Raw genomic sequence first — 16,314 nt, 5'->3', positions numbered from 1 at the left:
CCAAGGTAGCCATGCACAATGAGCTGTTCCTGGCCAGGAAGATCGCAGACGTAGTCCTCTCAGAGGACCAAGGTAGCCATGCACAACGAGCTGTTCCTGGCCAGGAAAGTCGCAGACGTAGTCCTCTCAGAGGGCCAAGGTAGCCATGCACAACGAGCTGTTCCTGGCCAGAAAAGTCGCAGACGTAGTCCTCTCGGAGGGCCAAGGTAGCCATGCACAATGAGCTGTTCCTGGCCAGGAGAGTCGCAGACGTAGTCCTCTCGGAGGGCCAAGGTAGCCATGCACAACGAGCTGTTCCTGGCCAGGAGAGTCGCAGACGTAGTCCTCTCGGAGGGCCAAGGTAGCAGACGTAGTCCTCTCAGAGGACCAAGGTAGCCATGCACAACGAGCTGTTCCTGGCCAGGAAAGTCGCAGACGTAGTCCTCTCAGAGGGCCAAGGTAGCCATGCACAACGAGCTGTTCCTGGCCAGAAAAGTCGCAGACGTAGTCCTCTCAGAGGGCCAAGGTAGCCATGCACAACGAGCTGTTCCTGGCCAGAAAAGTCGCAGACGTAGTCCTCTCGGAGGGCCAAGGTAGCCATGCACAACGAGCTGTTCCTGGCCAGGAAGATCGTAGACGTAGTCCTCTCAGAGGGCCAAGGTAGCCATGCACAACGAGCTGTTCCTGGCCAGGAGAGTCGCAGACGTAGTCCTCTCGGAGGGCCAAGGTAGCCATGCACAATGAGCTGTTCCTGGCCAGGAGAGTCGCAGACGTAGTCCTCTCGGAGGGCCAAGGTAGCCATGCACAACGAGCTGTTCCTGGCCAGGAGAGTCGCAGACGTAGTCCTCTCAGAGGGCCAAGGTAGCAGACGTAGTCCTCTCAGAGGACCAAGGTAGCCATGCACAACGAGCTGTTCCTGGCCAGGAAAGTCGCAGACGTAGTCCTCTCAGAGGGCCAAGGTAGCCATGCACAACGAGCTGTTCCTGGCCAGAAAAGTCACAGACGTAGTCCTCTCGGAGGGCCAAGGTAGCCATGCACAACGAGCTGTTCCTGGCCAGGAAGATCGTAGACGTAGTCCTCTCAGAGGGCCAAGGTAGCCATGCACAACGAGCTGTTCCTGGCCAGGAAAGTCGCAGACGTAGTCCTCTCAGAGGGCCAAAGTAGCCATGCACAACGAGCTGTTCCTGGCCAGGAAAGTCGTAGACGTAGTCCTCTCAGAGGGCCAAGGTAGCCATGCACACCGAGCTGTTCCTGGCCAGAAAAGTCGCAGACGTAGTCCTCTCGGAGGGCCAAGGTAGCCATGCACAACGAGCTGTTCCTGGCCAGGAGAGTCGCAGACGTAGTCCTCTCGGAGGACCAAGGTAGCCATGCACAATGAGCTGTTCCTGGCCAGGAGAGTCGCAGACGTAGTCCTCTCAGAGGGCCAAGGTAGCCATGCACAACGAGCTGTTCCTGGCCAGGAAAGTCGCAGACGTAGTCCTCTCAGAGGGCTAAGGTAGCCATGCACAACGAGCTGTTCCTGGGCAGGAAAGTCGTAGACGTAGTCCTCTCGGAGGGCCAAGGTAGCCATGCACAACGAGCTGTTCCTGGCCAGGAGAGTCGCAGACGTAGTCCTTTCGGAGTACCAAGGTAGCCATGCACAACGAGCTGTTCCTGGCCAGGAGAGTCGCAGACGTAGTCCTCTCAGAGGGCCAAGGTAGCAGACGTAGTCCTCTCGGAGGGCCAAGGTAGCCATGCACAACGAGCTGTTCCTGGCCAGGAAGATCGTAGACGTAGTCCTCTCAGAGGGCCAAGGTAGCCATGCACAACGAGCTGTTCCTGGCCAGGAAAGTCGCAGACGTAGTCCTCTCAGAGGGCCAAAGTAGCCATGCACAACGAGCTGTTCCTGGCCAGGAAAGTCGTAGACGTAGTCCTCTCAGAGGGCCAAGGTAGCCATGCACACCGAGCTGTTCCTGGCCAGAAAAGTCGCAGACGTAGTCCTCTCGGAGGGCCAAGGTAGCCATGCACAACGAGCTGTTCCTGGCCAGGAGAGTCGCAGACGTAGTCCTCTCGGAGGACCAAGGTAGCCATGCACAATGAGCTGTTCCTGGCCAGGAGAGTCGCAGACGTAGTCCTCTCAGAGGGCCAAGGTAGCCATGCACAACGAGCTGTTCCTGGCCAGGAAAGTCGCAGACGTAGTCCTCTCAGAGGGCTAAGGTAGCCATGCACAACGAGCTGTTCCTGGGCAGGAAAGTCGTAGACGTAGTCCTCTCGGAGGGCCAAGGTAGCCATGCACAACGAGCTGTTCCTGGCCAGGAGAGTCGCAGACGTAGTCCTTTCGGAGTACCAAGGTAGCCATGCACAACGAGCTGTTCCTGGCCAGGAGAGTCGCACACGTAGTCCTCTCGGAGGACCAAGGTAGCCATGCACAACGAGCTGTTCCTGGCCAGAAAAGTTGCAGACATAGTCCTCTCAGAGGACCAAGGTAGCCATGCACAACGAGCTGTTCCTGGCCAGGAAAGTCGCAGACGTAGTCCTCTCAGAGGGCCAAGGTAGCCATGCACAACGAGCTGTTCCTGGCCAGGAAAGTCGCAGACGTAGTCCTCTCAGAGGACCAAGGTAGCCATGCACAACGAGCTGTTCCTGGCCAGGAAGATCGCACACGTAGTCCTCTCGGAGGACCAAGGTAGCCATGCACAACGAGCTGTTCCTGGCCAGGAAGATCGCACACATAGTCCTCTCGGAGGACCAAGGTAGCAATGCACAACGAGCTGTACCTGGCCAGGAAAGTCGCAGACGTAGTCCTCTCGGAGGACCAAGGTAGCCATGCACAACGAGCTGTACCTGGCCAGGAAAGTCGCAGACGTAGTCCTCTCAGAGGGCCAAGGTAGCCATGCACAACGAGCTGCTCCTGGCCAGGAGAGTCGCAGACGTAGTCCTCTCGGAGGACCAAGGTAGCCATGCACAACGAGCTGTTCCTGGCCAGGAGAGTCGCAGACGTAGTCCTCTCGGAGGGCCAAGGTAGCCATGCACAACGAGCTGTTGCTGGCCAGGAGAGTCGCAGACGTAGTCCTCTCGGAGGACCAAGGTAGCCATGCACAACGAGCTGTTCCTGGCCAGGAGAGTCGCACACGTGGTCCTCTCGGAGTCGAGGTGGATAGTTTAGAGCTGAGGAAATACTGGAGGAATATAAGATTATGGGATGGAATTTATTTATAGTATCACATTCTGTGTATAACTTTTCATTTCATTTAAACTGATGTGTTTCTGAGGTGAAGAAGATGTAAGCAGTTGTTACATTGTTGTTGGTTTATGTGTTTGTTTTATGACGGTTACAGTTTTGTTACTTTGTAATTTGTTTGTTTATACAAATAAAAATATCCAGGACTAATTACCGATCAGCAACTGATGGGACTAGAAATATTATGGTCAGGAGTATAGGCTGCAGAATACAGAGTGCAGGGGTCAGGAGTGTATGATTCACAAAGCGCAGGGTTCAGAAGTATGTAAAGCACAGAGTGCAGAGGTCAGGAGTATGTATGGCATTGGAGTCAGGAGTGTATAACACGCAGGGTCCAGGAGTATGTAAGGCAGAGTGTGCAGGGGTCGGGAGTATGTAAGGCAGAGAGTGCAGGGGTCAGGAGTATGTATTGCAGAGAGTGCAGGGGTCAGGAGTATGTATTGCAGAGAGTGCAGGGGTCTGGAGTATGTAATGCAGAGAATGCAGGGGTCTGGAGTGTATAACACGCAGGGGTCGGGAGTATGTAAGGCAGAGAGTGCAGGGTCCAGGAGTATGTAAGGCAGAGAGTGCAGGGGTCAGGAGTATGTATTGCAGAGAGTGCAGGGGTCTGGAGTATGTAATGCAGAGAATGCAGGAGTCAGGAGTGTATAACACGCAGGGGTCAGGAGTATGTAAGGTAGAGAGTGCAGAGGTCAGGAGTAAGGAATGCACACAAGACGCAGAGGTGAAAAATGCACAATGCACCGTGGTCAAGAGCGATGATACACAAATGTGCAGGCTTCAAATGTGAGTAACAAACAGAGCGCAGGGGTCAGAAGTAAAGGACACACAAATTGCAGGGGTCAAGAGTAAGTAACACATGGAGCGCGTATGTGAGATACAAAGTAACAGGATCAGGAGAGCATAATTCACAGAGCACAGGGCTCATCAAACCCAGCGTGGACACGATAAACCTAGTGTGGCTATGACACCCAGCGTGAGCATATTACACCCAGCGTGGACACGTGACACCCAGCGTGGATACGTGAAAATCAGCGGGGACACGATAAACCTAGTGTGGATACGACACCCGGCGTAGACACATTATATCCAGCGTGGTTACGACACCCAGCGTGGACACGTTATACCCAGTGTGAACGCGGTGTCAGCAATACGCAGAGCGTGGTGTCAGTAATACGCAGTGTGCGGTGTCAGTAATATACAGAGTGCGTGGTGTCAGTAATACGCAGAGAGTGTGGTGTCAGTAATACATAGAGTGTGGTGTCAGTAATACATAGAGTGTGGTGTCAGTAATACGCAGTGCGTGGTGTCAGTAATACATAGAGTGTGGTGTCAGTAATACGCAGTGCGTGGTGTCAGTAATACGCAGTGCGTGGTGTCAGTAATACGCAGTGCGTGGTGTCAGTAATACGCAGTGTGTGGTGTCAGTAATACATAGAGCGTGGTGTCAGTAATACGCAGTGTGTGGTGTCAGTAATATACAGTGTGGTGTCAGTAATATACAGTGCGGTGTCAGTAATATACAGTGCGGTGTCAGTAATACGCAGTGCGCGGTATCAGTAATATGCAGAGCGTGGTGTCAGTAATACGCAGTGTGTGGTGTCAGTAATATACAGTGTGGTGTCAGTAATACGCAGTGCGTGGTGTCAGTAATATACAGTGTGGTGTCAGTAATATACAGTGTGGTGTCAGTAATATACAGTGCGGTGTCAGTAATATACAGTGTGGTGTCAGTAATATACAGTGCGGTGTCAGTAATATGCAGAGCGTGGTGTCAGTAATACGCAGTGTGTGGTGTCAGTAATACGCAGTGCGTGGTGTCAGTAATATACAGTGCGGTGTCAGTAATATGCAGAGCGTGGTGTCAGTAATACGCAGTGTGTGGTGTCAGTAATACGCAGTGTGGTGTCAGTAATATGCAGTGTGTGGTGTCAGTAATACGCAGTGTGCGGTGTCAGTAATACGCAGTGTGTGGTGTCAGTAATACGCAGTGTGTGGTGTCAGTAATACGCAGTGCGTGGTGTCAGTAATATACAGTGCGGTGTCAGTAATACGCAGTGTGTGGTGTCAGTAATACGCAGTGTGGTGTCAGTAATATGCAGTGTGTGGTGTCAGTAATACGCAGTGTGCGGTGTCAGTAATACGCAGTGTGTGGTGTCAGTAATACGCAGTGTGTGGTGTCAGTAATACGCAGTGTGTGGTGTCAGCCGTGTATGAAGTAATCTCGCTCTGTGAACTGTCATTGACCTCATTGGATCCTCAGCTCCTCACACTCAGCAGTTTTTTATCTCTGTGGCCCTGAACTGCAGTGATGGCGGCTCCCCTGATGGGCCCCTCTTATCTCTACCAGCCCCCCTCCCCCACCCAGCACTATACAGAGAGAGGACTGGAGTCCGCCTCCCCTCAGGACTGAACACTGTACTGCGCCATGGCACACGGCAGAGCTACACAGAACCATATAATTCATTACAATGAAACTACAACTGATAACAAAATGATAATATGTAGCACATGAAGATTGCCCCTCCCCCACCTCGAATCTCCATCCCGGCCCCTCCCATATTCCCAGGATTGCACCCCAATCATCACCCTCCCAGACCTTCAAATCCATTCACAAGGACACTTGATGGGATGAAGAGTTATAGAGGAGACAGGGGGTCTGCGCAGTGACGGGACGAGGAGTTATAGAGGAGACGGGGGGTCTGCGCAGTGACGGGACGAGGAGTTATAGAGGAGACGGGGGGTCTGTGCAGTGACGGGACGAGGAGTTATAGAGGAGACGGGGGGTCTGCGCAGTGACGGGACGAGGGGTTATAGAGGAGACAGGGGGTCTGCGCAGTGACGGGACGAGGAGTTATAGAGGAGACGGGGGGTCTGTGCAGTGACGGGACGAGGAGTTATAGAGGAGACGGGGGGTCTGTGCAGTGACGGGACGAGGGGTAATAGAGGAGACGGGGGGTCTGCGCAGTGACGGGACGAGGAGTTATAGAGGAGACAGGGGGTCTGCGCAGTGACGGGACGAGGAGTTATAGAGGAGACAGGGGGTCTGCGCAGTGACGGGACGAGGAGTTATAGAGGAGACGGGGTCTGCGCAGTGACGGGACGAGGAGTAATAGAGGAGACAGGGGGTCTGCGCAGTGACGGGACGAGGAGTAATAGAGGAGACAGGGGGTCTGCGCAGTGACGGGACGAGGAGTTATAGAGGAGACAGGGGGTCTGCGCAGTGACGGGACGAGGGGTAATAGAGGAGACGGGGGGTCTGCGCAGTGACGGGACGAGGGGTAATAGAGGAGACAGGGGGTCTGCGCAGTGACGGGACGAGGGGTAATAGAGGAGACAGGGGGTCTGCGCAGTGACGAGACGAGGGTTAATAGAGGAGACAGGGGGTCTGCGCAGTGACGGGACGAGGGGTAATAGAGGAGACGGGGGGTCTGCGCAGTGACGGGACGAGGAGTTATAGAGGAGACAGGGGGTCTGCGCAGTGACGGGACGAGGGGTAATAGAGGAGACAGGGGGTCTGCGCAGTGACGGGACGAGGGGTAATAGAGGAGACGGGGGGTCTGCGCAGTGACGGGACGAGGAGTTATAGAGGAGACGGGGGGTCTGCGCAGTGACGGGACGAGGGGTAATAGAGGAGACGGGGGGTCTGCGCAGTGACGGGACAAGGGGTAATAGAGGAGACGGGGGGTCTGCGCAGTGACGGGACGAGGGGTAATAGAGGAGACGGGGGGTCTGCGCAGTGACGGGACGAGGAGTTATAGAGGAGACAGGGGGTCTGCGCAGTGACGGGACGAGGGGTAATAGAGGAGACAGGGGGTCTGCGCAGTGACGGGACGAGGGGTAATAGAGGAGACGGGGGGTCTGCGCAGTGACGGGACGAGGGGTAATAGAGGAGACAGGGGGTCTGCGCAGTGACGGGACGAGGGGTAATAGAGGAGACGGGGGGTCTGCGCAGTGACGGGACGAGGGGTAATAGAGGAGACGGGGGGTCTGCGCAGTGACGGGACGAGGGGTAATAGAGGAGACAGGGGGTCTGCGCAGTGACGGGACGAGGGGTAATAGAAGAGACGGGGGGTCTGCGCAGTGACGGGACGAGGGGTAATAGAGGAGACGGGGTCTGCGCAGTGACGGGACGAGGGGTAATAGAGGAGACAGGGGGTCTGCGCAGTGACGGGACGAGGGGTAATAGAGGAGACAGGGGGTCTGCGCAGTGACGGGACGAGGGGTAATAGAGGAGACGGGGGGTCTGCGCAGTGACGGGACGAGGAGTTATAGAGGAGACAGGGGGTCTGCGCAGTGACGGGACGAGGGGTAATAGAGGAGACAGGGGGTCTGCGCAGTGACGGGACGAGGGGTAATAGAGGAGACGGGGGGTCTGCGCAGTGACGGGACGAGGAGTTATAGAGGAGACGGGGGGTCTGCGCAGTGACGGGACGAGGGGTAATAGAGGAGACGGGGGGTCTGCGCAGTGACGGGACGAGGGGTAATAGAGGAGACGGGGGGTCTGCGCAGTGACGGGACGAGGGGTAATAGAGGAGACGGGGGGTCTGCGCAGTGACGGGACGAGGGGTAATAGAGGAGACAGGGGGTCTGCGCAGTGACGGGACAAGGGGTAATAGAGGAGACAGGGGGTCTGCGCAGTGACGGGACGAGGAGTAATAGAGGAGACAGGGGGTCTGCGCAGTGACGGGACGAGGAGTTATAGAGGAGACAGGGGGTCTGCGCAGTGACGGGACGAGGGGTAATAGAGGAGACGGGGGGTCTGCGCAGTGACGGGACGAGGAGTTATAGAGGAGACGGGGGGTCTGCGCAGTGACGGGACGAGGAGTTATAGAGGAGACGGGGGGTCTGCGCAGTGACGGGACGAGGGGTAATAGAGGAGACGGGGGGGTCTGCGCAGTGACGGGACGAGGAGTTATAGAGGAGACAGGGGGTCTGCGCAGTGACGGGACGAGGGGTAATAGAGGAGACGGGGGGTCTGCGCAGTGACGGGACGAGGAGTTATAGAGGAGACAGTATCTCCCAGAAGTGACTCCACCCCTAAGTGACAAGGTCCAAATTGGGCCCAAAGTGTCAATATTTTGTGTGGCCGCCATTATTTTCCAGCACTGCCTTCACCCTCTTGGGCATGGAGGTCACCAGAGCTTCACAGGTTGCCACTGGAGTCCTCTTCCACTCCTCCATGACGTCATCATGCAGCTGGTGGATGTTAGAGACCTTGCGCTCCTCCTTCCATTTGAGGATGCCCCAGAGATGCCCAATAGGGTTTAGGTCTGGAGACATGCTTGGCCAGTCCATCAGCTGAACCCTCAGCTTCTTTAGCCAGGCAGCGGTGGTCTTGGAGGTGCGTGAACTGTAGCCCCCCAGTGCCGGCAGCACTCATGCGGCCCCAGACCACGGCGCCCCCACCGCCATGCGGCCCCAGACCACGACGCCCCCACCGCCATGCGGCCCCAGACCACGACGCCCCCACCGCCATGCGGCCCCAGACCACGACGCCCCCACCGCCATGCGGCCCCAGACCGTGACGCTCCCACTGACAGGCTGACCCCCCCCCCCTACACCCTCTGCAGCAATGCTGGCACCACTGACAGGCTGACCCCCCTACACCCTCTGCAGCAATGCTGGCCCCACTGACAGGCTGACCCCCCACCCCTTCACCCTCTGCAGCAATGCTGGCCCCACTGACAGGCTGACGACCCCCCTACACCCTCTGCAGCAATGCTGGCACCACTGACAGGCTGACCCCCCACCCCTTCACCCTCTGCAGCAATGCTGGCACCACTGACAGGCTGACCCCCCACCCCTTCACCCTCTGCAGCAATGCTGGCACCACTGACAGGCTGACCCCCCACCCCTTCACCCTCTGCAGCAATGCTGGCACCACTGACAGGCTGACCCCCCACCCCTACACCCTCTGCAGCAATGCTGGCACCACTGCCAGGCTGACCCCCCCCCCTACACCCTCTGCAGCAATGCTGGCCCCACTGACAGGCTGACCCCCCTACACCCTCTGCAGCAATGCTGGCCCCACTGACAGGCTGACCCCTACACCCTCTGCAGCAATGCTGGCCCCACTGACAGGCTGACCCCCCACCCCTTCACCCTCTGCAGCAATGCTGGCCCCACTGACAGGCTGACCCCCCCCCCTACACCCTCTGCAGCAATGCTGGCCCCACTGACAGGCTGACCCCCCTACACCCTCTGCAGCAATGCTGGCCCCACTGACAGGCTGACCCCCCTACACCCTCTGCAGCAATGCTGGCCCCACTGACAGGCTGACCCCCCACCCCTTCACCCTCTGCAGCAATGCTGACCCCACTGACAGGCTGACCCCCCACCCCTTCACCCTCTGCAGCAATGCTGGCCCCACTGACAGGCTGACCCCTACACCCTCTGCAGCAATGCTGGCCCCACTGACAGGCTGACCCCTACACCCTCTGCAGCAATGCTGGCACCACTGACAGGCTGACCCCCCACCCCTACACCCTCTGCAGCAATGCTGGCACCACTGCCAGGCTGACCCCCCCTACACCCTCTGCAGCAATGCTGGCCCCAATGACAGGCTGACCCCCCACCCCTTCACCCTCTGCAGCAATGCTGACCCCACTGACAGGCTGACCCCCCACCCCTTCACCCTCTGCAGCAATGCTGGCACCACTGACAGGCTGACCCCCCACCCCTACACCCTCTGCAGCAATGCTGGCACCACTGACAGGCTGACCCCCCCCCACCCCCTACACCCTCTGCAGCAATGCTGGCCCCACTGACAGGCTGACCCCCCACCCCTTCACCCTCTGCAGCAATGCTGGCCCCACTGACAGGCTGACGACCCCCCTACACCCTCTGCAGCAATGCTGGCACCACTGACAGGCTGACCCCCCACCCCTTCACCCTCTGCAGCAATGCTGACCCCACTGACAGGCTGACGACCCCCCTACACCCTCTGCAGCAATGCTGGCACCACTGACAGGCTGACCCCCCCCCCTTCACCCTCTGCAGCAATGCTGGCACCACTGACAGGCTGACCCCCCCACCCCTTCACCCTCTGCAGCAATGCTGGCACCACTGACAGGCTGACCCCCCACCCCTTCACCCTCTGCAGCAATGCTGGCACCACTGACAGGCTGACCCCCCACCCCTACACCCTCTGCAGCAATGCTGGCACCACTGACAGGCTGACCCCCCCCACCCCCTACACCCTCTGCAGCAATGCTGGCCCCACTGACAGCTGACCCCCCACCCCTTCACCCTCTGCAGCAATGCTGGCCCCACTGACAGGCTGACGACCCCCCTACACCCTCTGCAGCAATGCTGGCACCACTGACAGGCTGACCCCCCCACCCCTTCACCCTCTGCAGCAATGCTGGCACCACTGACAGGCTGACCCCCCACCCCTTCACCCTCTGCAGCAATGCTGGCACCACTGACAGGCTGACCCCCCACCCCTTCACCCTCTGCAGCAATGCTGGCACCACTGACAGGCTGACCCCCCACCCCTACACCCTCTGCAGCAATGCTGGCCCCACTGACAGGCTGACCCCCCTACACCCTCTGCAGCAATGCTGGCCCCACTGACAGGCTGACCCCTACACCCTCTGCAGCAATGCTGGCCCCACTGACAGGCTGACCCCCCACCCCTTCACCCTCTGCAGCAATGCTGGCACCACTGCCAGGCTGACCCCCCCCCTACACCCTCTGCAGCAATGCTGGCCCCACTGACAGGCTGACCCCCCTACACCCTCTGCAGCAATGCTGGCCCCACTGACAGGCTGACCCCCCTACACCCTCTGCAGCAATGCTGGCCCCACTGACAGGCTGACCCCCCACCCCTTCACCCTCTGCAGCAATGCTGACCCCACTGACAGGCTGACCCCCCCACCCCTTCACCCTCTGCAGCAATGCTGGCCCCACTGACAGGCTGACCCCTACACCCTCTGCAGCAATGCTGGCACCACTGACAGGCTGACCCCCCACCCCTTCACCCTCTGCAGCAATGCTGGCACCACTGACAGGCTGACCCCCCACCCCTTCACCCTCTGCAGCAATGCTGGCACCACTGACAGGCTGACCCCCCACCCCTACACCCTCTGCAGCAATGCTGGCACCACTGCCAGGCTGACCCCCCCTACACCCTCTGCAGCAATGCTGGCACCACTGACAGGCTGACCCCCCACCCCTTCACCCTCTGCAGCAATGCTGACCCCACTGACAGGCTGACCCCCCACCCCTTAACCCTCTGCAGCAATGCTGGCACCACTGACAGGCTGACCCCCCCACCCCTACACCCTCTGCAGCAATGCTGGCACCACTGACAGGCTGACCCCCCACCCCCTACACCCTCTGCAGCAATGCTGGCCCCACTGACAGGCTGACCCCCCACCCCTTCACCCTCTGCAGCAATGCTGGCCCCACTGACAGGCTGACCCCCCACCCCTTCACCCTCTGCAGCAATGCTGACCCCACTGACAGGCTGACCCCCCACCCCTTCACCCTCTGCAGCAATGCTGACCCCACTGACAGGCTGACCCCCCACCCCTTCACCCTCTGCAGCAATGCTGGCCCCACTGACAGGCTGATCCCCTCTACACCCTCTGCAGCAATGCTGGCCCCACTGACAGGCTGACCCCCCACCCCTACACCCTCTGCAGCAATGCTGGCCCCACTGACAGGCTGACCCCCCACCTCTACACCCTCTGCAGCAATGCTGGCCCCACTGACAGGCTGACCCCCCACCCCTTCACCCTCTGCAGCAATGCTGGCACCACTGACAGGCTGACCCCCCACCCCTACACCCTCTGCAGCAATGCTGGCACCACTGCCAGGCTGACCCCCCCCTACACCCTCTGCAGCAATGCTGGCCCCACTGACAGGCTGACCCCCCCCACCCCCTACACCCTCTGCAGCAATGCTGGCCCCACTGACAGGCTGACCCCCCACCCCTTCACCCTCTGCAGCAATGCTGGCACCACTGCCAGGCTGACCCCCCCCCTACACCCTCTGCAGCAATGCTGGCCCCACTGACAGGCTGACCCCCCTACACCCTCTGCAGCAATGCTGGCCCCACTGAGAGGCTGACCCCCCCACCCCCTACACCCTCTGCAGCAATGCTGGCCCCACTGACAGGCTGACCCCCCACCCCTTCACCCTCTGCAGCAATGCTGACCCCACTGACAGGCTGACCCCCCACCCCTTCACCCTCTGCAGCAATGCTGGCCCCACTGACAGGCTGACCCCCCCCCTACACCCTCTGCAGCAATGCTGGCACCACTGACAGGCTGACCCCCCACCCCTTCACCCTCTGCAGCAATGCTGGCACCACTGACAGGCTGACCCCCCACCCCTTCACCCTCTGCAGCAATGCTGGCACCACTGACAGGCTGACCCCCCACCCCTACACCCTCTGCAGCAATGCTGGCACCACTGCCAGGCTGACCCCCCCCCCCTACACCCTCTGCAGCAATGCTGGCCCCACTGACAGGCTGACCCCCCACCCCTTCACCCTCTGCAGCAATGCTGGCCCCACTGACAGGCTGACCCACCCCCTACACCCTCTGCAGCAATGCTGGCCCCACTGACAGGCTGACCCCCCACCCCTTCACCCTCTGCAGCAATGCTGGCACCACTGCCAGGTTGACCCCCCCCCTACACCCTCTGCAGCAATGCTGGCCCCACTGACAGGCTGACCCCCCTACACCCTCTGCAGCAATGCTGGCCCCACTGACAGGCTGACCCCCCACCCCTACACCCTCTGCAGCAATGCTGGCACCACTGCCAGGCTGACCCCCCCCCACCCCCTACACCCTCTGCAGCAATGCTGGCCCCACTGACAGGCTGACCCCCCACCCCTTCACCCTCTGCAGCAATGCTGGCCCCACTGACAGGCTGATCCCCCACCCCTTCACCCTCTGCAGCAATGCTGGCCCCACTGACAGGCTGACCCCCCACCCCTTCACCCTCTGCAGCAATGCTGGCCCCACTGACAGGCTGACCCCCCACCCCTTCACCCTCTGCAGCAATGCTGGCCCCACTGACAGGCTGACCCCCCCCCCTACACCCTCTGCAGCAATGCTGGCACCACTGCCAGGCTGACCCCCCACCCCTACACCCTCTGCAGCAATGCTGGCACCACTGACAGGCTGACCCCCCACCCCTACACCCTCTGCAGCAAAGCTGGCACCACTGCAAGGCTGACCCCCCCCCTACACCCTCTGCAGCAATGCTGGCCCCACTGACAGGCTGACCCCCCACCCCTTTACCCTCTGCAGCAATGCTGACCCCACTGACAGGCTGACCCCCCACCCCTTCACCCTCTGCAGCAATGCTGGCCCCACTGACAGGCTGACCCCCCACCCCTTCACCCTCTGCAGCAATGCTGACCCCACTGACAGGCTGACCCCCCACCCCTTCACCCTCTGCAGCAATGCTGACCCCACTGACAGGCTGACCCCCCCCCCCTACACCCTCTGCAGCAATGCTGGCACCACTGACAGGCTGACCCCCCACCCCTTCACCCTCTGCAGCAATGCTGACCCCACTGACAGGCTGACCCCCCACCCCTTCACCCTCTGCAGCAATGCTGGGACCACTGACAGGCTGACCCCCCACCCCTACACCCTCTGCAGCAATGCTGGCACCACTGCCAGGCTGACCCCCCCCTACACCCTCTGCAGCAATGCTGGCCCCACTGACAGGCTGACCCCCCCCACCCCCTACACCCTCTGCAGCAATGCTGGCCCCACTGACAGGCTGACCCCCCACCCCTTCACCCTCTGCAGCAATGCTGGCACCACTGCCAGGCTGACCCCCCCCCCCCACACACACCCTCTGCAGCAATGCTGGCCCCACTGACAGGCTGACCCCCCTACACCCTCTGCAGCAATGCTGGCCCCACTGACAGGCTGACCCCCCACCCCTTCACCCTCTGCAGCAATGCTGGCCCCACTGACAGGCTGACCCCCCACCCCTTCACCCTCTGCAGCAATGCTGACCCCACTGACAGGCTGACCCCCCACCCCTTCACCCTCTGCAGCAATGCTGGCCCCACTGACAGGCTGACCCCCCCCCCCCACACCCTCTGCAGCAATGCTGGCACCACTGACAGGCTGACCCCCCACCCCTACACCCTCTGCAGCAATGCTGGCACCACTGCCAGGCTGACCCCCCCCCCCCCTACACCCTCTGCAGCAATGCTGGCAGCACTCATACGTCTATTTCCCAAAGACAACCTCTGGATATGACGCTGAGCACGCACACTCAACTTCTTTGGTGGACCATGGTGAGGCCTGTTCTGAGTGAAACCTGTCCTGTTACACCGCTGTATGGTCTTGGCCACCGTACTGCAGCTCAGTTTCAGGGTCTTGGAAATCTTCTTATAGCCTCGGCCATCTTTATGTAGAGCAACAATTCTTTATTTCAGATTCCTTGTTGAGTTCTTTGCCATGAGGTGCCATGCTGAACTTCCAGTGACCAGTATGAGAGTGAGAGCGATAACACCAAATGTAACCCCCCCCCTGCTCCCCATTCACACCTGAGACCTTGTAACACCAACGAGTCACATGACACCGGGGGGGGGGGGGAATGGCTCATTGGGTCCAAGTTGCACCTTTTCACTTTGGGGGGGGGGACTCACTTCTGGGGGATACTGGATATATATATATACATTGTATACAGTCCGGGGGAGGGGGGACTCACTTCTGGGGGATACTGGATATATATATATACATTGTATACAGTCCGGGGGAGGGGGGGCTCATTTCTGGGGGATGCTGTATATATATATATACATTGTATACAGTCCGGGGGGGGGGGGCTCACTTCTGGGAGATGCTGTATATATATATATATATACATTGTATACAGTCCGGGGGAGGGGGGGCTCATTTCTGGGGGATGCTGTATATATATATATACATTGTATACAGTCCGGGGGGGGGGCTCACTTCTGGGGGATATATATATATATACACATTGTATACAGTCCAACAATCAAGTGACACTCACCTCTCACCGACACTCGGCTCCCAGCTGACACTCAGCTCTCACCAACAGTCACCTCTCACCGACACTCGGCTCCCAGCTGACACTCGGCTCCCAGCTGACACTCACCTCTCACTGACACTCGGCTCCCAGCTGACACTCAGCTCTGTGTTCCATATGCCGCACTCACCTGTGTTGGCTCCGGTCACGATGGCGGTTTTCCCGGTCAGGTGTACGCGGCACTTTTTGGGGTCCCACCTGCCCCCCTTCTGTATGCGGAGGACCACGGCCAGGACCAGGGAGCAGAGGAACCACAGCGGGTGACTGAGGAGGGACAGCATGTCCATAGGGGGGGGGGGGGCTGCACTGCCTCCAGTGTCTGTACTGCGCTCCTGCTGTGTGAGCTCCTCTCTACAGACTGACACTCAGGAGGAGATCAGCACACACCTATCCTGCACCACCCCCGGGTCCTAGTGCCCGCACCACCTCCTCCTACACATCACACCCAATGTCCATCCCAGCTCAGCCATCCCTCCAGGCGGACGCTGCATTCACCTTCCCCTCCTCTGTTCTCACCTGGTGATCGGACCAGTAACACCCCTCCTGTATTAGAGCGCCCCACTCTGGAGGAAGGAGCACAGGGGACACCTTTGCACAGCAGCATTGTCAGTCTGGGGGGGGGGAGTGTTGGACTGGCAGATTTGGATACACTAACACTCACACTTTATAATCAGTTACAGTAAAAGTTTTTGTTCCTTTTGGGATAAAAGTTTTATATAAGTAAATGCCGATCATTGTAAGCCCCTCCCCCCCCTTCCCCGTCAGTGGTCGATGGTTTGCCTAGATCCTTTAACAGCTACGTCTGCAGGACAGCTTTTTTTAAAAAAAAATAACAGACTTGCTGGCCGGATCATTCAATGAAAATAGAAGAAAGGAAGCCTAAAAAGGATAACGAATGCGGCCGCCACGTCTAAGAACTGAGGAGCTGCAATACAATAGATGCCTCCTGCCCCCCCGCCGCCCCCGCCGCTGGTCTTCAGGAAGCACACAGAACAGTTTCCGCATTTTGCATGGAGTCTGCAGGGGGGAGGAAAACTTCCATTTCCCATCACCTAGGTGACTAGAGCGAACGTGGG

The 16,314-nt window shown here is 59.0% G+C and overlaps 1 protein-coding gene across 1 annotated transcript in view; it reads right to left on the bottom strand.

Moving 5' to 3' along the window:
- The window catches only part of LOC149440521 (retinol dehydrogenase 14-like), a 33,550-nt gene extending 17,912 nt beyond the window's left edge, over positions 1-15,638 (bottom strand). Inside the window, exon 1 of the mRNA XM_089658503.1 lies at positions 15,369-15,638. Within this exon, the coding sequence (XP_089514629.1) occupies positions 15,369-15,525 (157 nt within the window). The 5' untranslated portion in view covers positions 15,526-15,638. The remainder of the gene's footprint in view (positions 1-15,368) is intronic.
- Positions 15,639-16,314: the final 676 nt, after the last annotated feature.

The sequence above is a fragment of the Staurois parvus genome, unplaced genomic scaffold, assembly GCF_062004578.1.
Source record: "Staurois parvus isolate SC_StPar_1 unplaced genomic scaffold, SC_StPar_1.0 ptg001077l, whole genome shotgun sequence".
Lineage (NCBI taxonomy): Eukaryota > Metazoa > Chordata > Amphibia > Anura > Ranidae > Staurois > Staurois parvus.
Note: the sequence above shows the minus strand (reverse complement) of the source record. Positions and strands in the feature narration are given on the sequence as shown.